This window comes from Orycteropus afer, unplaced genomic scaffold (assembly GCF_000298275.1).
Source record: "Orycteropus afer afer isolate SDZICR_OR568_19922 unplaced genomic scaffold, OryAfe1.0 scaffold00032, whole genome shotgun sequence".
NCBI classification, from domain to species: Eukaryota; Metazoa; Chordata; class Mammalia; order Tubulidentata; family Orycteropodidae; genus Orycteropus; species Orycteropus afer.
In genome coordinates, this window is record NW_006921619.1 from 16,305,802 (window position 1) to 16,329,954 (window position 24,153).

At 37.0% G+C, this 24,153-nt stretch overlaps 1 protein-coding gene across 1 annotated transcript; it reads right to left on the reverse strand.

The window, feature by feature from the left end:
* Window positions 1-5,034: 5,034 nt before the first annotated feature.
* TMEM207 (transmembrane protein 207) lies at window positions 5,035-23,632 on the reverse strand. The gene is made up of 4 exons (XM_007936035.1): window positions 23,559-23,632; window positions 17,572-17,616; window positions 16,538-16,680; window positions 5,035-5,162 (listed from the first exon to the last, which is right to left on the reverse strand). The coding sequence occupies exons 1-4, from the start codon at window positions 23,630-23,632 to the stop codon at window positions 5,035-5,037; spliced, it is 390 nt and encodes a 129-aa protein (XP_007934226.1).
* Window positions 23,633-24,153: the final 521 nt, after the last annotated feature.

Consider the following 24,153-nt stretch of genomic DNA (forward strand, 5'->3'; position numbering starts at 1 on the left):
TTTTAAGTTATAATACAGTGGGAAAGTTCAAAAATGTGGATAAAAAATAAAATAACTAATAAAATCTCCCCACCACTTAAGGACATTTATGTTTAGGACTTTGCATTTCCTTACGAAACAATTTCACTTGTTTGTTTGGCATTGCAAGCTCTAACATTGTCAAATCATTTATCTAGTTTTATATTTCTTTTTTCGGAAGGAAGATGGGGCAATCTACTTCCGTAGTGATACTGCCTCGGAAACCCAAGGAGGAGTCGCTGTGAGTCGGGTCCGACTTGACGGCATATAACAACAACAACAACAATATATTTCTTTTTGTTAATCTATGCATTTAGTTTTAAAAATCAAATAGTACTACAGATTGATTATAAAAAACAAACACCAAAAATGAGCAATTCTCTGTTCTACTTTATTCCATACAACATTATCTTTAAGTCCCATTTATTAGATTTTTTCCTAGCTCTTTTATTTTTTCCAGGTATTGATGATCCGATTTCCAAATCATGCTCTTTGCCATCATTTCTTGATTTTTCTTTTGGTTTTAGATACTGTGCATTGACTTTCCACTATCTGAGATTAAGATTCAGCTTTCTTATATTCTGCCACCTTCTATCACATGCACTTCCTCTCAGCCTAAGGTATCAATATGAATAACATATATTTTTTTTTAAAAAAATTGATATTCATTGTTTACATTACTCATAGGTGAACCAGTTGTGTTGTACATGTCAACCAAATTTATGTCTTTCTAATAAATTTAAAAATTTAACTTAATACTTGACTTTTCGTCCGGTTCCTGAGTTTTCCATTTCTCAATCATTGACTTATTATCATATTTCTATTGTATTTTTTTCTTAAGTCATTCCTCTATTCCTCCTACAACTATTTACTGTTATTCTCTAATTGGAACTAGCTGTTCTCTGGGTTATTTCAAAGTTATCTTTCTGTAGATTAACTTCATCATCATTTTCAGATCTCTTTTCACCTCTACTGCATTATATGCCCTTTTCCTGCAGCTCATGCATGCCTCCCTTTTGCTTAATGCCTTAATTTGCTGGCAAACATTGTTCAGTAGCTTTCAGAGAAAGGAGACATGGGAGGACAAATGTTTGAGACCTTTCAGGTAAGAGTAATAGCTTAGCTAAGTATAGATTTCTAGGTTTATAATTTCTTCACATTTTTGAAGACATTGCTTCATTATTTTCTATCTTTTGATGTTGTTCAGAAGTCCAATGTCATTCAGCTTTTTTTTTTATTTTTGTTTCTTTTTTCTCTTCAAGGTTTGTAACTCTCTCTCCCCATTCTCTCTCTCTCCCCTTCCCTCCCTCCCTCCATCCCTCCTTCTCTGTACTATTTTCTGGAAAACTTTTTATACTTTATATTGTAACATTTTTGTCCTTATTTTTATTTCTGTGATACTATTTCGATATTTGCAGATATCTATGTTGTTCCTTTTTAGAGACTCTTCTTATTTTTTTCTTTTATTTCTCTGAAAACATTGTTTATAGATTTTACTATTCTCTTCTACTGAGTAGACTAACTCTGTTACCTCAAGTCTTCTTTCTTCTATTTTGGTCTTTGAAATAGAGGTTGACCTTTAATATGTAGAGTGATCCATTATGGCATAAATTGGAGAACAAGGTGCTAAATGTTTGCTTGAAAGATTTGTTTGTATTGGAAGGGCCTGATCACTAATGGGTCACACTATAGGATGGAGACCTAGATATATTTTTCAAAGGAACCTCATATATCTGTATGAGATCTTTTCTCACATGGTGGTCAAATTCTCCAGAAAAAAAAAAATCTTTCAATTTTCTTCCTGGGGATTGTGGTGTGGGATGTGTTAGCTGGCATCCTAGCATTCTGAATCCTGTGAGATCTTGCTCGTGGTTTAAGATGCAGACTGTCATGATACCCATGTTTTCCCTCAGCACTTCACTACTGTTCTCAGATCTCACTGGTGTGCCTTAGCCCAGTGCCCATATGCCTCACTCTTCTGCCATGACTCACCTCACTGCCATCGAGTGGATTCCAATTCATAATGATCCCCATTGGCTTTTCAAGGCTCTAATTCTTTATGGAAGCAGATTGGTTCATCTTTCTTCCATGCAGTGGCTGGTGGTTCAAACCAAATGTGTTATGGTTAGCAGCCAAATGTGTTAACCACTACACCACCAGAGCTATTTCTCTTGCTGCTTAGGCAGGAGAGGAAATCTAAAGGTTCAAGTACTCCATGTACAGCTTTCAACCAGTCCTCCCATTTGGTTTTCAGAGTTAACTCATGCATCTAAGTTTGGGGCTTTTCTGCATTTCTGAAGCTTGACTATTCTCAGCTTCTTTCCTGAAGACACTTAGCAAAGTGGAAAAACAAGAAATTTCAGCCAATTATGCCTTTTCCATCTGCTATCCATGTACTAAAACCTTACTGATAATTCTTTGCCCATCTCCTTAGCATTCTTCCTGTTCTTGTGGATTAAAAATAGTCTTACTCCTTTATCACAATCTTAGTGGGTTTCTAAAGGGAGTGGATCTGTTCAATTTACCATGTATAACTTGAAGTAAGTAGTAGCTGTTGTTGTTGTTATGTGCCGTCGAGTCAGACCCTACTCATAGTGACCCCTCCGTGGGTTTCTGAGGCAGTATCACTACAGAAGTAGATTACCCAACCTTCCTTCTGAGGAGTGACTGGTGGGTTTGAACCACCAGCCTTCTGGTTAGCAGTCAAGTGCGTTAGGCACTATGCTACCAGAGCTTCTAGGTCACAAAATTGTCATGAGGATAAAATCTGAGAGTATATACAAAGGCACTTTTACACCATATAGCCTTACACACATATGTCAGAGATTATTATAGTACATTAACATAAGTTTCTTTAGTCATCTTTCATCAGTGGATACAAATGAGATCATGTTAACATCACTAAGTTAGCTGTCTCTCGTTCCTCCTACCCAGTCTCACTTCTGTAAGACTTCATTGTCATTGAATTCTCATTTGCCTATTTTCAAGAATTCCCAGAACTGGGGAATATTTCTTACAAAATTTGTTAGCAAACATATTAAGCACAGATTCAGACACTCAGGGTATAAATCAGTGAAGAAGGTAAAGAGCCCTTCCCCCAAAGACTTATATTCTAGCAAGGAAAGACTAACACGAGACTATAAATAAACATCAGCTATGTAGTATCCTAGAAGATGATTAAGTGTGATGGGAAAAGAAAACATGTAGCTGGGATAAGGAGGTGGGAAGTAACAAGATTGAGAAAGGTTGTAATTTTAAGTAGGGAAGTCAGTATGAGGCTCACTAAGAAATTGACATTTGAAAAAGACTTAAAGAAGGTGAGAGGGTGAGGAACCCTGATATCTGGGTGTTGACAACTCTAGAACAAAGGAATGGCAAGTGCTAAGACCCTAAGGGGCAGGTAGGGGTGGGATAATAACTGGTAGTGTTGAGGACACTTTGCCTGGAACAAATGGGTAAAAGGAAAAGTAGTAAGACTGGAGGTCTGGAGGTATATGGAGGACTTTAGAATTTTCTATTTGAGTTTGATAAAGGAGCTTGATCCTTCTTCTGCAGTAGATAAAGTGATTACTCTATCTACTGTGTTGTAAACAGACTATAGAAGAGCAAAGGTGAAAGCAAATGGACCATTTTAGATTCTATTGCAGTAATCAAGGCAAGAACTAACAGTGAGTAGCTCATAGCAGAGATGTGGTAGGAACTGTTTGAAGGTGGTAAAACTGATTTCAACTCATGGTGACCCCATGGGTGCAGAGTAGAACTGTTCTATAGGGTTTTAAAAGCTGTGACCTTTTGCAAGCAAATAGCTGGCCTATCTTCTAAGGAGCCTCCATGAGAGTTTGAACTGTGAACGTTTTGGCTAGTTGTCAAGTGCTTAACCATTTGTGTCATCCAGAGATTCTGAGATTTTCTTGCCAGTCTGGATACTGAATTTAACACAAGGAGAAGACTCAAAGATTGCTCCATGTTCTTTGACCTGAGCAACTGGAAGATTTCAGTTACTATCACTGAGACAGGAAAGGTTTTGGATAAAACAAGTTTGGGAAAAGATTAGGATAGGTTTGTTAAGCTAAATTTGAAATGCCTTCCAGACAAACTAGTGAAGATGTTAATTGGTTTGTTTAACAAATTTGTAAGTTAAAAACCATCTGGCATCTGCTATGGATTATTTTCCCTGTCCCTCTTACTGATGGTCACCACTAAAAAGCCGATTGAAGATGTGTCACGGCTAATGCTGCAGTCAAAACTCTCAGTGAGATTGCAGATCTCTCTACCAAGGTATTTTGAAAAATACCAAGCCTTAAGGTACCAGAGAAAGGCTGTGGTCTCATGTAAAATTCACCCATGTAACATGGGTGCTTTTTCCATCCTTTCTCCATAGTAGCGTTACATGATCCCACATCCTAGGTAATTTCCTTCAGCTTCTATCTACACTTCTTCCCTCCTCAAGGTGAGACATACAACCTCTTGATTTGAGGTTTATAATCTTCCTCTTCCTTCATCCTTCAACATTGTACTCCAAATGTTTCTTCTTCTTACACTCTACCCCATTACACTAATGTACTCTTTCTGGCTCTCGTTCTGGAGATGTGTGAATCTTTTCTTGGGCCATTGTTAAATTATAAGATTTTATTCATTCCATGCTAGTAGAGAGTTCAGATTAAAATGAAGCTTTTGAGGCAGAGAAAAGTGTAATGTTTACTAGAGTGGAATCCTAAATTTAACAATTGAGGATCCCTCATGCACCTAATTAAAGCCCTATTTGAGTACCAATGGGGAAGCATTAATCTTCGTTGTGTAGCATACAAGTTACAACACAGTAATAATATATCAAGAGTTCACTAATTCACTATTGAAATCTCTCCATCACCTAAATTTTTCCCTACATCACCTTTTTTAATTGTCCTTTTTTTCAGACTATAATGATTGATCTCTGGGAATTCCACTCTCAAAGTTGTTTTTCTTAAACTTGATGTTTTACAATGAAAACTGTTTCTAACACTGTCAATTGATGTTCTAAAATTGGCTTGTTTTTAAAATTTCTTCATATGGAGGTGGGGGGCCAAAACATGGAATAGAATACAGTTCAGGATTTTGACATTGAAGGTGAATTCCAATATTTGGACTCACAGCTGCTTCCGTCCCTGGAAAGAGAAAGATGAAGACTTGTAATCTTTCTAGTCAGCATAAAGCAGAAGTACATGAACTGCCTGATAAAATCTGGCATTTCTTGGATCACTGGAGCAACAGAAAATTATTAGTACCCTTGAGAAAAAAATTATAACCATCTTGCTTGCTGCAAGTGATAGTTTAGTCACTACGGCAAGAAAATTTGCTCGCATGAACTGATTATATCATCATTGACTAACCCATCAAGAAGCATTTACAATTTAGCAGCTGGAACTAGAAGGAATGAATACTCGCTTTGCTAGAAAAGAAGAGAGAACTCCTATAAATGCTAGTGGCATTTTAGCTGATGCTTCTATCATTGGAAATGCAAGTCCCAGTAGAAGCATTAAAATATCACTTTCTAAAATTCATTTTGGTATTTATACTTGCAAACTAATACATTTGATTACTTTAAACATTTCTCTGATTATAATGAATAGTGAAAATGCTGAGTTAAATTGTGAATATTTTGCACTTAAAACATACATGCACAATAAAGAGAAGGAATTCAGAAATTTAAAACAAAAATGCTTTGAAATCAAATTTCTTAACTTCTAGGTTTTACACACTATTAACCTTAAATATCAAAAATAAGCATTTCACTCTTCATACAGGCCACCTTGAGAGACCATCTACTTATTCCAGTAGCTCAAGCATTTTTGGAATCTTCTATTAATATTTTCCTGAAAACCTGTTTTTGAGTCACTCAGGAAGTAATAGTAATATTTTATAAGCATCTTTTTGTTTTAATTCATCCCCCCCCCCTTTTTTTTTCTCTCATTCCACATGTTTATCCCTGGCTCTTTACCAACCTACCCATTTTGGAATGATCTTGATTGCTTCTTCCCAAAAGAACAGCAACAACCATAAATTCACCTTTAAAGAAAGTTGGCTACCTAGGCCCTTGAACTAAACCTCAAGCTCTGATTGTTTCAGATAATTAAATGTCACTGTAACACAGCCATGCCCATTCATGTACATATTGTCTATGGCTGCTTTTACACTACAAGGGTAGAAGTGAATATAGTATGGTTTGCAAAGATAAAAATACTTATAACCTGACCCTTTACAGAAGTTTGCTGACCTCTGTCAGCATGTTGAGAAAGCATGCTACAATTGCCAAAGGAATTCAGAGTATTTACACATGTATTTACACATGTATTAGGCAATAGATGCATCACTGGAATTTGTGTGTAGGTTACTCAAAAGGATTCTTTTAAAGTGGATAATGTTAATATCCACTACATCTCACTTACTTTGGTCATGTTGTCAGAAGGAATCATTCCCTGGAGAAGGATATCATGCTTGGTAAAGTGGAGGGCCAGCACTCCACAAAAAGGGGAAGGCCCTCAACAAGATGAATTGACACAGTGGCTGCAACGATGGGCTCAGGTATAGCAAAGTATAGCAAAGATTGTGAGGATGGTGCAGGACTGGGCAGTGTTTTGTTCTGTTGGGCATTAGGTAGCTATGAGTTGAAGATGACTTGATGGCACTTAACAACATAATAATGTTAATATACAGAATCATGGATTTTTAAATATTTGTTTTATTTTTCACATTGCTATTAGTGGTCGTTGAATCAATTCCAACTTATGGTGACCCCACATGTTACAGAGTAGAACAGTTCACAGGTTTTTATTGACTGCAATCTGAACAGATGCAGATTTCCAAACCTTTCCAGCTTCCTTCCCATGCTACCACTGGGTGGGTTCAAACCACCAACCTTTAGGACCTTACTGTTCCTCGTTGTTGTTGTTGTTGTTGTTACGTGCCATCGAGTCGGACTCAACTCATAGTGACCCCTTCTTGGGTTCCCAAGGCAGTATCACTGTGGAAGTAGATTGCCCCATCTTCCTTCCGGGGAGTGGCTGGTGGATTTGAACCACCAGCCTTCTGGTTAGCAGTCAAGTGCCTTAGCCACTATGCTACTAGGATAATAATTCAAATATTAATATAATATCTGGAGGATAGAGTGATGTTTAGAATGTAAGTTCCACTCTCCCAGGCCAACACTTTCTTTCTAGGGAGTTATCTATTTAGTTAAATAACTTACTCCTAGGCTATTACATAATATTTTGTGTCTCAGTTTTCTCTCATGCAAAAGAAAAATGAAGGATAATGATTGTTTCTACCTCCATAAAAGTAAGGCTAAATGAGTGTAAAGTGCTGAAAACAAGGCCTGGCACACAGTAGTCATTAAAGCTTAATCATTATTATTGGATTATTGGAATCTGTAGATTATATAAATGGTTAACTGAATCAATTCCTAACTAAAAGTTTAGATGTTCGAGTTCACCCAGAGATGTCTCAATAATAAGGCCTTGTGATCTATTTCTGAAACATCAGCCATTGAAAACTTTATGGCGCACAGTTCACTGACACACATGGAGTTTTCAAGACTGGGCAACTGGTGGTAATAGGATATTAGTATTACTGTCTATCACACACTGTACTACACTTGAAATAAGCAAGCATTTACTTTTAGTTACAAAGTTATTTCCCAATATTTTCCTATTTTAGTGATTAAATAGTGATTTCATCATCATCATAATTGAAATTGTAACACAAAAACTATTAAATAAAAAATACTATGGAATTAATGTCTTTGGTGGTTAGAAAGTTTAGGGTGATGTAAGTAAATTAAATTTGTGGGACTTGATAAAACAGAGTTAAACCTGGTAAAATGCCTCACTAATTTTCTCCATTGTGACCATTTATACTGAGTATTGGATATTTTCCTTGCGAACGGACCCTGTACGTTGAATAGAAAGTGGTAACTTAGCTATCTTGCTGCTTGGAAGTGGTCAAACAAATTGACTGACACATTTAGTATTTTACTGGCTCAAATTTATTTCTACCTTTGTCATTATTGATATTGTGCTGGAGGCAATAGGATTTTGACAATTGCTCTCTGAGATAGGAAAGTTTTATTGTTGTCTCTTTGCTACATACTTGGCCATTGCTCTCAAACTTGTTATGAAAACCACAAGGCATTAATTTCATAAAAAAATAACTAAGCCAAAGTGCTCAGAAATCTGTTGTCAATCAAACATATATGCCAGCAGTTTTCTTTATTTTTTCCACAAAGCATTTTTACATAAAATATAATGTGATTTGGGGAGACAGGCATTTTTTTTTTTTTTTCTTTTGACAAATTAAGGATCTGAGAAAATTCTGTAAAAAGGCCTGGAAAGCATCCTATAGTTTTGACAGAGATGTTGGTAAGGTATTAGTGTTTATTGCTAAAATTTGTAAAAGCAATATTCTGACCTTCAAGTTTTTCCAGTCAGAGTTCAGATTTCCCACATCATTAAGAATCACTCCAACAGACTTGGCTTATTTTAACATGTCATTCTGTTTCTTCTCTTTGCTTCTTTATTTCATTACAGGAGTGGTTACAAACCAACAAAAACAAACTCACTGCGGTTGAGTCTGATCCAACTCATAGCCACCCCTCCTTGGGTTTCCAAGGCGGTATCTCTACGGAAGTAGATTGCCCCATCTTCCTTCGAAGGAGTAGCTGGTGGGTTTGAACTGCCAGCCTTCTGGTTAACAGTCAAATGTTTTAGCACTATGCTACCAGAGCTTCTATCTGTCTGTCTGTCTGTCTATCTATCTATATTCCAATTCGACTCCCTACATCTCTTCAGCTTGTGTGTCTACATATCCATTTGTAGGTTATTGTTATTACATGTATTGCAGGATTGTGCTATAATAATATTTACCACTGCTGTCTTTCATTCTTGTATGTTCCAATTTATAAGAAGTATCTAAAATTGGCAAGTTAGTAGAGACTAAAATTTATTAGTGGTTACCATTCTCACACAGGAGGGAAGGGAGACAGAGGACCTCACTGCTTAAGGGACATTGATTCTTTAAAAAAAAAAAAAAACTCACTGCTGTCAAGTTGATTCGACTCATAGTGACCCCTTCTTGGGTTTCGAGGAGGTATCTCTATGGAAGTAGATTATCCAGTCGTCCTTCCAAGGAGTGGCTGGTGGGTTTGAACTGCTAGCCTTCTGGTTAGAAGTCAAATGCCTTAGGCACTATGCCACCAAAATTTGGAAATGGATAATGATTATGGTTGAACATAATGAACTTAATTAATTTCACTGAACCGTACATGTTAAAAAAAAAAAAAAGTTGAAAAGACAAATCTTTTGTTACATTTATATTTATGACAATAAAAAAAGAGAGAGAGAATTTTAGTGTTTATATAAAATAAATTGTTTTTTTAATTTTAATCCTTAAAATATCTACAGCTTCAAACTTTAATTTTCTTCTCTGCTTGTTCTTCATCCTTCTCCTTTCTCTTCTTCTTGGCTTTTTTCTCTTTTCCTGATAACTCTTCATCCTTACCTTCCAAGAGGGATTCTAAGGTGGTTATTTTTTCCTTTCTTGTGGGTAAAGAGTTTTGTCATTACATGTTACAGGAATAATAGGTGGTAGTTGAGCCCAGTAAGTGCCAGGGTCTCTCTACTGAGCACTCCGACTTGAGAGAAGTTCAGAGCTTCTAGGATCAGCCATTGAAGAACATGGATCCTGTTACAAGGGAATCAAGACCTAGAAGTAATATGAGCACTGTGGCAACAGAGAACTCTGAAAAGGTGTGGCCACTGGCTCAGGAGACACTACTGTTTCCCAAGGACCTTTTCTAAACAGGAAATCTTAGTAGACCTTGGGATGGGTTGTGCTGGCCACACCTTCCTTAAACACCTTTTATAAGGCTCCTTTCCCACTTCAGTATCTCTAACGAAGACAATTTGAAACCTCAGCCATGTAATATTAGCAGGAATTTCTATTGAGGGCCATTTTCTGCTTTATATATTTTATCATCAGTAAAATTGACTCAATCCTAGTCTCTGATATTCAGCTGAAATTCTCTTGTTGGCTCTTCTCAGTTGAGAATGGCTTCCATGGAATCCTAAGAGTCAAACCTCTGACCCATAGGACAAAAGAGCAGAACAATTTCAACTAACATATTCAGCAGAGAGTGATAATAAAGTAAAATGAATCTTGGAGAAAAAATAAATAAACATCTATGAAGTACCCAAGGTTAATACATCAAATGTTGTTGTTGTTAGGTGCCATCGAGTTGTTTCCGACTCATAGCGACCCCATGTATGGGAGAACGAAACACCACCAATCCTGCACCAGCTCCATGATCCCTGCTGTACTTGAGCCCATTGTTACGGCCACCGTGTCAATCCATCTCGTGGAAGGCCTTCCCCTCTTTTGACGACCCTCCACCTTACCAAGCATGACATCCTTCTCCAGGGCATGGTCCTCTCTGACAACATGACCAAAATAGGTGAGACAAAGTCTGGCCATCCTTGCTTCCAAGAAGCATCTCAGCTGCACTTCCTCCAGGACAGATCTGTTAGTTCTTTTGGCAGTCCATGGTACCCTCAGCATTCTTCGCCAGCACCACAACTCAAAAGCATCAACTCTTTTCAATCAATCTCAGTCCTCCTTATTCATTGTCCAGCTCTCTCATGCATATGAGGCTATTGGAAATATCATGGTCTGTGTCAGGTGCACCTTAGTCCTCAAGGAGACATCCTTGCTCCTCAGCACTTGAAAGAGTTCCTTCATAGACATCAAATGTAGTCCCTCCATTAAAATGTTTAAATGATAGATTCCCTACATTCTGCATTCAGGGGAGAAAAATCTCCTCTTCCCCTTTGTGCTTATGGGGTGACAGGAAGTCCAAAAACCCTAATTCATATTGTAATATGTCAGTGGTGTTATTGCAATCATTTCTCATTTTCCTCCACCCCTTCTGTATAGCAGCTGAGACAAAGACTCAGAACTGCAACCCCATAACTTGCTGTGTGGGCAAATGGATACAGCAGTAGCTGGATTTAGTCCCAAGCTGTGGGCACATACTTTGTAGAGGCAGTTGAAGTAGGGACTATGGTGTTAGATCTCACCTGTAGGCACAGAAAGATCCTGGACTAGTTCTCTAATTTCATTTTTGGAAAGCAGATCTTTCATAGAAATACTGAGATAGGAAGACTCATTTTTTTTCTGGGAAAGTGAAGCTGTAATGAGGGACCAGTGGGGAAAGGGATCTAGTTTGGAACTGAGTTTAATACTGCCATAAAATATTTATTCCCTGGGACTTACTTCCTGAAATTTCTAGTTAGGAAGAGGCAAATAAAAATTACAGAACATACCACTTCCTAAAATCTTTTTTTTTTTTTTTTTTTTTGGTATTTTGTTTGGAGAGGTGAACCTGAAATGTCAATAGGCATAACTCCAGGGGAAACATCCACATCAAAGACTATGTGAATGATACCCACTGAGTTTGTGCTGTTCCCTGCCTATAAAACCATCCTGAACATCCTTAAGATAAGATGGCAGATGGGCATTGGGGTGGGATATCCTAACTCCTGATCCTGTGTGGGCAAGAGAAAAATAATTGAGGAAACAACTGATTTCATAGCCTCCATGACAAATATCAATACAAGAGAGCTTTGTTGGAAGAATATAAATGTTTCTTGTTTTAAAAAGACCAGAAGCTATACAAAGAGGACAGAGGATGAAAGGATAGAATCTGGCAGTGAATGAGGATTCTGGAGAGCATACCCTTCCATCCAGGGGAAATGCCTGGATGCAAAATATGAGGCTGTACTTAATGTCTAGAGATGAGTTGGCTCAACCATGACTGCCCAGACCAAGTTGTCATTGATTTTCTAACCCCAATTCAGAATAGTTTGGAGTCTATTAGTTGATCTTCAGCAAAGAACTACTGTTGCTATTGTTGTTAGGTGTTGGTGAGTTGGCTCTGACTCACTATAATGGAATTAAATGTTGCCCAGTCCTGCATCATTCTCACAATCATTACTATGTTTAAGCCCATTGTTGCAGCCAATGTGTCAATCTATTTCATTGAGGCTCTTCCTCTTTTTCACTGACCATCTATTTTATCATGAATGTTGTCCTTCTTCAGAGATTTGTACTACCCTGTAACATGTTCCAAGTAAGTAAGACAAAGTCTCCCTATCCTCACTTTCAAGAAGTATTCTGGCTTTAGTTCTTCCAACCTAGATTTGTTCATGCTTCTGGAACCCATGGTATATTCAATTTTCTTTGCCAACACCACAATTTGTATGTGTCAATTCTACTTCAGTCCTCCATTATCAAAGTCCACTTTCACATATATATGAGATAATTGAAAAAACCATAGCTTGGGTAGGGTGTTGCAACAAAAATAATTGGTTGATGTTCATTTATTCAGGAGGTAGTGCACTATCAAGAACCAATGGTACTGAAGGAAGAAGTTCAAACTTAACTGAAGCTCCAGAAATACATTTTTTTTTTTTGTATATTCATACATCTATTTATGTTGTAGTGTCATAGCATTAGATAACATCCCCTAAGTGAAATAATACTTACATTACAGATTTGGTATTTAGGAATTAGTCATAATAGCTGAAAATTTCCTAGCCTAGAGCTTAGTGCTTGTTGTTGTTAGGTGACATCGAGTTGGTTCTGACTCATGGTGACTCTATGTACAACAAAACAAAATAATGCCTAGTCTTGTGTCATGCTCAACATTGTTGCCATACTTGACACCATTATCGCAGCACTGTGCCAATCTATCTCATTAAGTGTCTTCCCCTTTTACACTGACCTTCTACATTACCAAACATAATATCCTTCTCCAGGGACTGGCCTTTTCTGAAACATGACTAAAATATGAGAGACAAAGTCTGGCCATTCTTGCTTCTAAGGAGCGTTCAATCTGTATTTCCTCCAAAACAGATTTGTTTGTTCTAGCAGTCTGTGGTGCATTTGATATTCTTCACCAACACCAAAATTCAAATGCATCAATTCTTCTGCAGTCTTCTCGCTCATTGTCCAGCACTCACATGCATATGAGGCTATTGAAAATAGCTTGGTTCAGGTGCACATTAGTCTTCAAAGAGACATCTTTGCTTTTTAACACTTTAAAGAGATCTTTCAAAGGAGATGTGCCCAGTAAAATACATTGTCTGATTTCTCGACAGCTGCTTCTATGGATGTTGATTGTTTTTGATCTTCATCAATAAGTAATCCAAGTCTTCCTCACTTTCAGTATCCAAGATTGTGTTATCTGCATATTGCAGGTTGTTAATGAGTCTTCCTCTAATTCTGGTGCCACATTTTTCTTCATACAGTTCAGCTGCTCAGATTATCTGCTCAGCACACAATTGAATCAGTATGCTGAAAGAACACAGCCTTGACATATACCTTTCCCGATTTTAAACCATGCAACATCCCCTAGTTCTGTTCAAATTACTGCCTCTCTTAATCTATGCACATGGTCCTCATGAGCACAATTTAGTGCTAAATTTCCCAGTATGTGCAGTGTTATCCATAATTTGTTAAGATCCACACAGTCAAGTTTCTACATAGTCAATAAAACATAGCCAAACAACTTTCTGGTATTCTTTGCTTTCAGCCAAGAGCCATCTGACATCAGAAATGATATCCCTGTTCCACACCCTCTTCTGAATCTGGCTTGACTATCTGGCAACTCCCTGTTGATATATGCTACAACTGTTTTTTTAAATTATCTTCAGCAAAATTTTACTTGTATGTTATATTAATGATATTGTTAGATAATTCCTACATTCTGATGGATCAGCTTTCTTTGGAATGGGCATAAATGTGGATCTCTTCCAATTGGTAGACCAGGTGGTTGTCTTGTAAATTACTTGGCATAAACAAATGAACACTGTATCCATTTGTTGACATATCTCAATGGATATTCTGTCAATACCTGGAGCCTTGCCTTTCACTAATCACTTAAGGGCAGCTTAGACTTCTTCCTTTAATACCATCTGTTCTTGATCATATGATATCTCCTAAAATGGTTGAATGTTAACCAATTCTTTTTGATACAATGATTTTGTGTATTCCTTCCATCTTTTTTTGAAGCTTCCTGCATCATTCAATATTTTGTCCTTAGAATCCTTCAATATTACAACTCAAAGATTAAATGTTTTCTTCAGATCTTTCAGCTTGACAAATGCCAAGCATTTCTTCCCTTTTCATTTTCTAACTTCAAGTCTTTGCACATTTCATTATAATATTTTATTTTGTCTTCTTGGGTTGTCCTTTGAAATTTTCTGTTCAGCTCTTTTCTGTCATCATTTTCTTCCATTTGCTTTAGTTGCTTTCCATTCAAGAGCAAATCTCAGAATCTCTTCTGACGTCCATGCTGGTCTTTTCTTTCTTTCTTATCTTTTTAACAAACTTTTGCTTTCTTCATATATGATGTCCTTGATATCATCCCACAGCTCCTCTGGTATGTGTTCGCTGGTGTTCGAGACATCAAATCTATTCTTCAGATTGTCTCTAATATTTGTTTGTCCTGTCCTGTGTTCATGATTTCATTTACTAAGCTCTCTATGCCTCATTTATGTTATCTGCAATAATAGTGAACCATACTTAGTACTGAATAGATGTGAAATAAACTGGGGCTACAACATCACTTTATTTCTGTCTTCCCAACTATTTTTCAACTATAAGGACTATATATGGAATTCTACAGCTCTTCACTCAGTGCTATTGGATACACATTACTGAAGTAACAAGTCAACTTTGACCATTTCTCTTACATTCATACCTGTTTCAGCATGTTCAATACCATACACATAAACTACCATTTAGATAGTATTAAAATATTGGATTACTGGTGATATAAACTATATAACTCTCACTGCCATCAAGTCAATTCCAACTCATAGAGACCTCTCCTTGGGTTTCCAAGACAGTATCTCTATGGAAGTATATTGCCCAGTCTTCCTGCTGAGGAGTGGCTGAAGCGTTTGAACCACCGGCCTTCTGGTTAGCAGTCAAATGCCTTAGGCACTATGTCACCAGAGCTCCTATATATAGATGGCACATAAACTGCTTTAATAATTATCTCTTAGTGAAATTGGTTATCTTAATAACATACTTTAAATTAAAAACAGAATAGTTAAAATAGTCGAGTTAAAAAAAATCTTCTTTGAAGTGAAAGAAGTACTGAGAAGACCGGGATGAATTTTCCTCTTTGGAAACCGAAGTCAAGTTGAACAAAATGCAATTGTATTTATTCATTAAACACCTCTAGTCAAATTATGAAAAATTGATCAATGTTATCACATAGAAAATTTCAGTATTTTGTTAGAAGGTCAGTGACCCTACTACCCCTTTATGTTTAGTGGGAAATGTTTTTGTTTCTAGGAGAAAGAGCTATTTTCAGTGGGAAATTAATTGTCTTTTCCAAAATAACCATTCTCAAAATTGACATCTTTCTCTTGTCAGATAACACCTTTTGCAAAAATAAAATAAAATAAAATAGTGAATATAGTCACTGAATCTCTGAGTTTTAATATTAAAACACTTTAGTTTATTTTGCCTTATATTTTAATTTAGCTGTTCATATTTCCCAGGACACACCTTGCCCCATTACAAACCTCATGTTGGCCCAAGCATCTTCATGCTTCTGAAGGCCAGCTGTTAAATCTCTAGCAAGTATTCTCATGCAGTACCTTAGAAGGAAAGTTTCATAATGGATGATTTCTTGATAATAATAATGCTTATAAATCAGTTATCAAATACAGCATCCCCAAAATCAGTAAATAACTTAAGCAATTTCTTTTTTTCTACTTAAGTTTGTCTGTCAATTACAAATCACTCCAAGACTTTAACTTCCCCCATTCTTTACCTCCTTATTCAAACTGGAAAATGCTGGGAAGGGGATGGTTTTGAGATGGGGGTCAGGGGCAGGCATGATCAGGATGCTGACAGTATGTCTGGGAAGAAAGGACATGTATATTAACTGACCCCTGCCCAATTTCAATTATCTGAGACTCTTCATTGACAGCAGAAAATCTAAAAAAGTGTGCTGATTCAGTGCTGTTGCAGATCACCTAAGTGAGGCATAAGAAGCTTAGTAAATGAAACCATGAACACAGTGCAGGTTTGAATAAATGGCAAAAGCTCAAAGATGTCAGTCTGCACTTTAATATTTACAAAACACTTGGAGTGTCTAACCCTATATATTTCAGAGAAGAAATTTAAAATACTTTTTTGCTAAAAGTGGTTCTTAGAATGCTTTTAAATAGAAGAAGTCCTTTTATTGACTGAGCAAAGTGTTTAGGTTCTATAAGTCAGTTCCCCAAGAAACATTCTTTCTTCTATCTTTTTGTACTGAGATTTCTCACTTAGACTTCTCCTCAGTGTATCCCTTGCATCTGCAATAAGGCCATCTCTTGTTCTAAGTCTGCTTTTTATAGGATAATTTTTCGATTTACCACAAATCCACAAGGACTTCAAAAAAGAAATCCAGAGTCTGCAGACAACCCACCATAAACATGGTCCAGGTCTCCAATAGCGAAAACAGCCATGGTGCGTCTTGGGGAAACAACTTGGGACCTTTTCAGGCAGCACTGGAGGCAGCAGAGCACAGCTCCACAGAGAAGAGCCAGCAGGAAAATCAGCAGCAAGAACCTGAGGCCAAAAGAAGAAAGGAAGGAGCTCAGTGGGGTGTGGCACCAGGGAAAGTTAAGATTTCCAGTTACTTCCCTGATAGGAGGCAAAGACTTAGCTAGACTGGCTATAAATAATCTAGGATGCTGAGTTCCTGAGGGGTCCTTTTCCTCCACTATCCATACACACCCACTGGTCCTAGGATTTCTCTAGGCAATCTACTTCCATAGTGATACCGCCTTGGAAACCCAAGGAGGTATCGCTATGAGTCTGAAACGACTCGATGGCAAATAACAACAAAGTGGGTTGATATTGTTGCCTTTGAATATTGGAGCGTTTTCAAATGAGCAGTTGCTCAATTTTAAAACTTATTCATGCATTCTTCCTTTGAGTCAGACATCATCCTTCCATTTAACTAGTATCTGAGCACCTAAAAAGATTTTAGATGTTGGTGATAAGCCCAGGTTTGTGCCTTTGAGGAGCTTATAACGTATAGCTTAGAAAATACAAAATTCAAGATATAGGAGGTTAAAACAACTGTCTTAAAATTCTGAAGAACTGTCTCATAAAGGAGGCAGCAGATTTATTTCGAATGGCTTTTAAGTTTAGCACTAAACAGAGTCATTTAGGGAAATTTCAGAAGAAAGAAGAAATGTTTTACATTTATATACCCAACTTTGTAATAAATTCTTGTTCTGAAAGCAGTGACTTCACTGTCACAGGAAGTGTTTAAGTAAACATTGTTCAAAGGAGATGCTTCTGTAGATATTGATTTACATGGCCCTGAAGATTTCTTTAAGCTGTATGATTTAATGCACCATCTCAAATTATTTCAGAAAATGAGTGGGATCATAATCTTATATGTTTGTATATCTTATAAAGTGTTTAAAAAGCAAGTGGGGGTGTTCTTACCAGATGTACCAACCATTAGGGTGTTGATTATTATAATTTATGCACCTGGTGATAAAGGAAGAGCAGTTAATACTGGATCTCTGGATGGGCAAAGCTGATTTCTTTAAGATCAATAAATTTTTACTTATCCCGTATGTTTACCCAGAAGAATAACTTATTCACTGCACTCCTCTCCAATGTAATTAACTACATGGTTACCAAATGCCCACTCCTTTCAAGTTACTGAGAATACAAATGTGGCATTAGCAGACATGTAAACAGATAATTACTGTCAAAAATTAGATTTTAAAGTTACAAATACTATTGTGTATTGACAACAGTATGACTAACTTTTCAGGGCCACCATGGTATATGTGGAGTCCTTGGGCAAACACCTTTGGGATCACTTATTTCTCCCTTAGAATTTTACACAGTGGAAAACTGAGACCTAAGGGGTCTCAATAAAGTGATCACTGGTTGGCCAAGAAACTTACACTAGAATGTGGCTTTTCTGACTCCGGGTGCTTCCCTCACCCACACTATTATTTCCATATCTTTCTCCAATTTTAAAATTAAAATATTAAATTTTTGAGATCTGAAACAGAAAATAAATCAGTATCTAATTTGTATCGATATTTCTAGTACTCAGATTTCAGATGCAAGAGCTTAGTAGGTTGTTATGTTATTAGGTGCCACTGAGTTGGCCCCAATTAATTGCAATTCTATCTGCAAAAGAATGAAACACTGTCTGGTCCTGGGCTGTCCTCACAATCCTTGCTCTTCTTGAGCGCATCATTGCAGCTGCTGAGTGAGTCAATCTTGTTGAAGGGCTTCCCCTATTTCACTGACTTTACTAAGGGTGGTATCCTTCTCTTGGGACTGGTCCTTTCCAACATGTCTAAAGTAGGTGAGATGAAATCTGGTCATTCTCACTTCCAAGGAGCACTCAGGCTACACTTCTTCCAAAACAAATTTGGAAGTCCATAATATTTCCATTATTCTTTGCCAACACCACAATTCAAAGGCATCAATTCTTCTTTGGTCTTCCTTATTCATTGTCCAACACGTACATGTATATGAGGAGATTGAAACAACCATGGTTTGGGTTAGGTGCACTTTAGTCTTCAAAGAGATATCTTTGCTCTTTAACACTTTAAAGAGGTCTTTTGCAGCAGATTTGCCCAGTGAAATACATCTGATTTCTTGACTGCTGCTTCCTTGGGTGTTGATTGTGGGTCTAAGTAAAATGAAATCTTTGACAACTTTCAATCTTTTCTCCATTTATCATGATGATGCTTATCTGTCCAGAAGTGAGGATTTTTGTGTTCTTTATGTCAAGATGTAATCCATACTGAAAGCTGTAGTCTTTGGTCTTCACCAGTAAGTGCTTGAAGTCATTTCAATTTCACCAAGCAAAGTTGTATTGTCTGCAGATTGCAGGTTGTTAATGAGTCTCCAATCCTGATTCCATACTCTTCTTCCATAGTCCAGCTTCTAGGATTGTTCACTCGGCATCCTTATTGAACAAGTACGGTGAATGGCTACAACCCTGACAAAATCCTTCCTTATTTTAAACAATTCGATATCCCCTTGTTCTATTTAAAAAACTGCCTGTTGGTCTATGTACAGGTTCCTCATGAGCACATTAAGTATTCTGGAATTTCTATTCTTCTCAATGTTATCCATAATTTCTTATGATCCACACAGTTGAATGCCTTTTCATAGTCAATAGAACTCAGATACACACCTTTCTGATATTCTTTGCTTTCAGAAAGATCCATCTGACATCAGCAATGATATCCCTCATTCCTTATCCTCTGCTGAATCTAGCTTGAATGTTGGAAGTTCTCTGTCAATGTTCTGCTACAATTGTTTTTGAATTATCTTCAGCAAAATTTTACTCATATGTGATACTAATGATATTTTTCAATAAATTCCATATTCTGTTGGATCACTTTTCCTTGGAATAGGAGGGAATATTTATCTCTGCCAGTCAGTTGTTCAGGTAGCTGTCTTCCAAATTTCTTGGCATAAATGAATAAGCACCTCCAGTGCAGCAACCATCAAGATAGAATAAACATTTTGATAGTTATTCTATCCATTCCTGGAGCCTTGTATTTTTGCCATTTCCTTTAGTGCAGCTTGGACTTCTCCCTTCAATACTTTTGTTTTTTGATCATATGCTATCTCCTGAAATGTCTGAACATTGGCCAATTCTTTTTGGTACAGTGACTCTGTATATTCCTTCCATCTTCTTTTGATGCTTGCTTCATCATTCAGTATTTTGCCCACAGAATCCTTCAATATTTTAGTTCAAGGGTTGAAGTTTTTCTTCAGTTCTGTCAGCTTGAGAAATGTCAAGCGTGTTCATTCCTTTTGGTTTTCTAATGACAAGTCTCTGCATATTTCATTATAATACTTAATTTTGCCTTCTTGAGGTGCCCTTTCAAATATTCTGTTCAGCTGTTTTATTTCATCATTTCTGGCATTCATTTTAGTTACTTTACATTCAAAGACAAGTTTCAGAGTCTCTTCTAACACTCATGTTGGTCTTTTCTTCCTTTTGTCTCTTTTAAATGACCTTTTGCTTTTTTCATGTATGATGTTCTTGATGTCATCCAACCACACATCTGGTCTTCAGGCATTGGCGTTCAATGTGTCAAATCTATTCTTCAGATGGTCTCTAAATTCAGGTGAGATATGATCAAGGTCACATTTTTTGGCCTTTATGGACTTATTTTAATTTTCTTTAGCTTCAGTATGAACTTGCATATAACCAATTGATAGTCTGTTCCACTTATCTCCTGGCCTTGTTTTGACTGATGATATTGAGCTTCCCCATTGCCTCTTTCCACAGATGTAGTTGTTCTGATTTCTGTGTATCTATTTGGTAAGGTCCACATGTACAGCTGCAGTTTATGTTGTTGGCAAAAGGTATTTGCAATGAATAAGTCATTGGTGTTTCAAAATTATATAATGTGATCTCTGGAGTCATTTCTATCACCAAGTCATTTTCTTTATTTCCAACTTTCACATTCCAGTCACCAATAATGACCAATACATCTTGATTTCAGACCACAGAAGTTGGTAAAAAAAAGTCTTCAATTTCATCATCTTTGGCTTTAATGGTTCATGGGTAAATTTGAATGATAGTCATATTAGCTGGTTTTCCTTATAAAAAGTCCCAAACCCAAACTCACTGCCATTGAGTTGATTCTAATTCATAGTGACCCCCATTCAGTTTCCAAGGCTGTAAATCTTTAAGGAAGCAAATTGCTCTACCTTCTTACATGGAGAGGCTGGTGGGTTTGGACCACCAACCTTTTGGTTAGCAGCCAAATGTGTTAACCACTCCACTTTCTGAGCTCCTTTTTCTCTTTGTAGGTGTATGGATATTATCGTATCACTAACAGCATTATACCTCAGGATAGATTCTGAAATGTTCATTTGGGTGATGAAAGTGTCCCCTTTCTATGTACTCTTCAGGCAAGTTGCTGTTATTTTCTGTTTCCTCATTTGCAAAGGTCATTTGGATTAGATATCTGTGTCAGTTATCTCATGCAGCTATAACAGAAATACCACAAGTATATGGCTTAACAACCAGGGATTTATTCTCTTAAAGTTTAGGAGGCTGCATTCCAAGTTTCAGGTCTAAGGGCTGGGTGAAGGTCCCTTGACCTTGGGTTTCACCTCTGCCTCTTGCTTCCAGCCCACTGGAGCTGGAGGTGTCTCTTAACTGAGGCAGCTGCTGACTGCTGAGGCTGACAAACCCAAAGTCGACAAATAAAATGGCACAGTCCCAAGATTATCAAGCAACATGGCAGCCACTAATTCAAGTCCAGAAACTGTCTCAAGATCAGCAGACAACATGCCAGGCCACTCACTGATGACTCTGTCAAAGATAGGATCCAAATGTACCAAGAAGCTCAGAGACTTTTTTCAAAGTATCTTTTTACATACTGGAAGCATATGGCATCCCAAAGACAGCTACTCAGCTGCTCACAGTAGAACCTACCATGGAGTTGATTACCAGTCCCATAATGGAGAATAATTCCATTCAGCCTCCCAGCCACTAAAAAATAGACCTAGCCAAGTTGACACATAACCTTAACTACCACAAGGGATTTATGGATCCCTTCAACAGCAAACTATTGTGTTTGTGTTATTCTCATGTAGTAACTTAGTAAAAGATAAATATTCTTTCATATTCAGGTAACATATTTTCACAGGCTATCAAAGAACTCATTTTGAATTGAAAATCTCTTAAATAAATATAGGTAGAGAAAGATAATTTTACAGGTGTTATCTCACTAACACCTTTTTATAATGGCAAAAGCATTGACTTTTTTTTTTTTTTTTTTTTTGCACAGACCAAAACCAAAACCAAACTCATTGCCATGGAGTCGATTCCAACTCATACCAAATCTATTGGGTTCCCGTGGCAGTAAATCTTTATGGAAGTGGATCACCCCATCTTCCTTCTGTGAAGTGGCTGGTATAGTTGAATCATCAAACTTCTGGTTAGCAGAAGGTTGCCTTATGCACTGCACCGCCAGAGGTCCTTTTTGGCACAGTAGTAGCTAAATCACTCAGCTGCTAGCCAAAAGGTCAACAGTTGGAACCAACAGCTCCATGGGAGAAAGATATGATAGTCTGCTTCAATAAAGGTTTATAACCTTGGAAACCATATGCTTCTTTGAATCTTATTTGAAATGGTTTCTTGTTTTCATTCAAAAGCAATGTTATTAAATAATGACAAATATAACAAACACTTTGGTGCAAAATGTATCAGTATCAATCATCTGTTAATTCGGTACTGCCTATCTCTGGGTCTCAATTCCTTACCTGAGAAGGAGATCAGTAGCCTCAGTGGCTCTAAATTCAGCCTATACATTTCCTCAACACCATATTTTCCTACTATTACAGGTTGATGGGATAATTGGATTCAACGTTTCAGATCCTTTCTAGGTATGATTTTTTAAAAATTCTGTTATTTTTGGCTATAGGCAGAAAATGAGGAGGCAAGATGAGGGCAGCCATGATACTCAGGGCCAGGTAAGCAAACAAACTCTCAAAAACCCCATTATGTCACAAGAATATACAACAACAACAACAACGCAGGTTCAAAAGTCACACAAAGAAACCATAATAGCTAGCCATGCAAAAGCTGAAAGGGTAGCATACACTTAACATGTAGATTAACAGTGAAATGATCCATCAGAAATAAGTGAGTCATTCCAGAGCCAAGTAAAGCACCCCACCTAATGTGGTTTCTTACTCTGAAGCCCATGCCCAGAGATCCTGGCCTTGAGAAATAGGCGCTGATGATTGAAAATAGCTGGCTGGTAGTGAGGGCTGCACCCAGGAGAAGATAGTCCTTGGCAGAGGTGTTTTTCTGACACTTGCACTAAGTCACAGTGCATTCCAGTTGTCATTAATCATCATCAGCATTATTAATGACATTGTTTCCCCGCCTCTTGAATAGAATCCTGAGAGCCATTAAGTCTACAGTACAAGAAGAACTGAGGAAACTGAGTGAATGATTCACATATTTCATATCCAAACTGCTTTGTTTGATATGCATATATAATAAAGGTTAGAATTTTTGGTTAGTTTGCTTGTATTTGAATTATCCAGAAAACTGCCTCCTGTTGTCACCATGACTTATAGGTGTGGAAGCAGCAGTAGATAACTTTATGATTCTTTCATGAACTTAAAGTACCCTTGAAACTTGAAGGAGAGAAATGCTGTGAGCAAAAATAGTTAGAGATCACGAGGCCCCTTATTTATTTAACAAAGCTGATCATAATGAAAATGCATCTTTTCCATTTTTAGAAAAATTGATCCATTTGCATTTTAAAACTATTTACCTTAATTTTTTTTTTCTTGCATGATTACAATGATCATTTGAAGCTCATTTGGAGCTTCTCCTCTGATTGAGCCACTTTACTGTTTTTGAATTTTTAAAATGCTAAATAAAAACATGGAGTCGCTTGCTATTTACTTACGTTTCATTTTCTTCACATGATGGGTCCGAGAGCACCAACTGAAACACATGTTTAGAACAATAAAATCCAAACATCTCATCAGTCTAATCCTTTAATATAAACAGTGCCTAGAGACAATGTGGATTTCTATCATTTCGTTTGTATTTTTTTAATTAAAAGCTCTGGAGCAGAGTCTATTGTCGGTGAGCAGAATTTTAATTGAAAAAATCTCAAGGTAGATTTTCAAGCTCAGCAGTGACAGAAGTTATACAAAGTGAACCAGATTCCTATCCTACATACCACTCTAGATGAATTTGAAAATGCTTTTGTTTTTTCTATAGCCAGATTTTGCTTGTTCTACAGGGCTTTGGTATACATTCCCTTTTTGTTTGTTTGTTTCTTTGTTCATACATTTTAGCTCATCTAAAGGAAGGAGATTCATTATCTGTGAGTATTATTTTTATGCAGAGAATAATTCCCTTATGGAGGAACAGAAGTCAATTCTGTTAGCATTAATGGGTATAAATGCATGAAGGGGTTACTTAAACTGGTTTTAACACAAAGGTCTAGTTAAGATCAAACGGCAATCCTGTTGAGATTAAAATTCCTTTTTTTT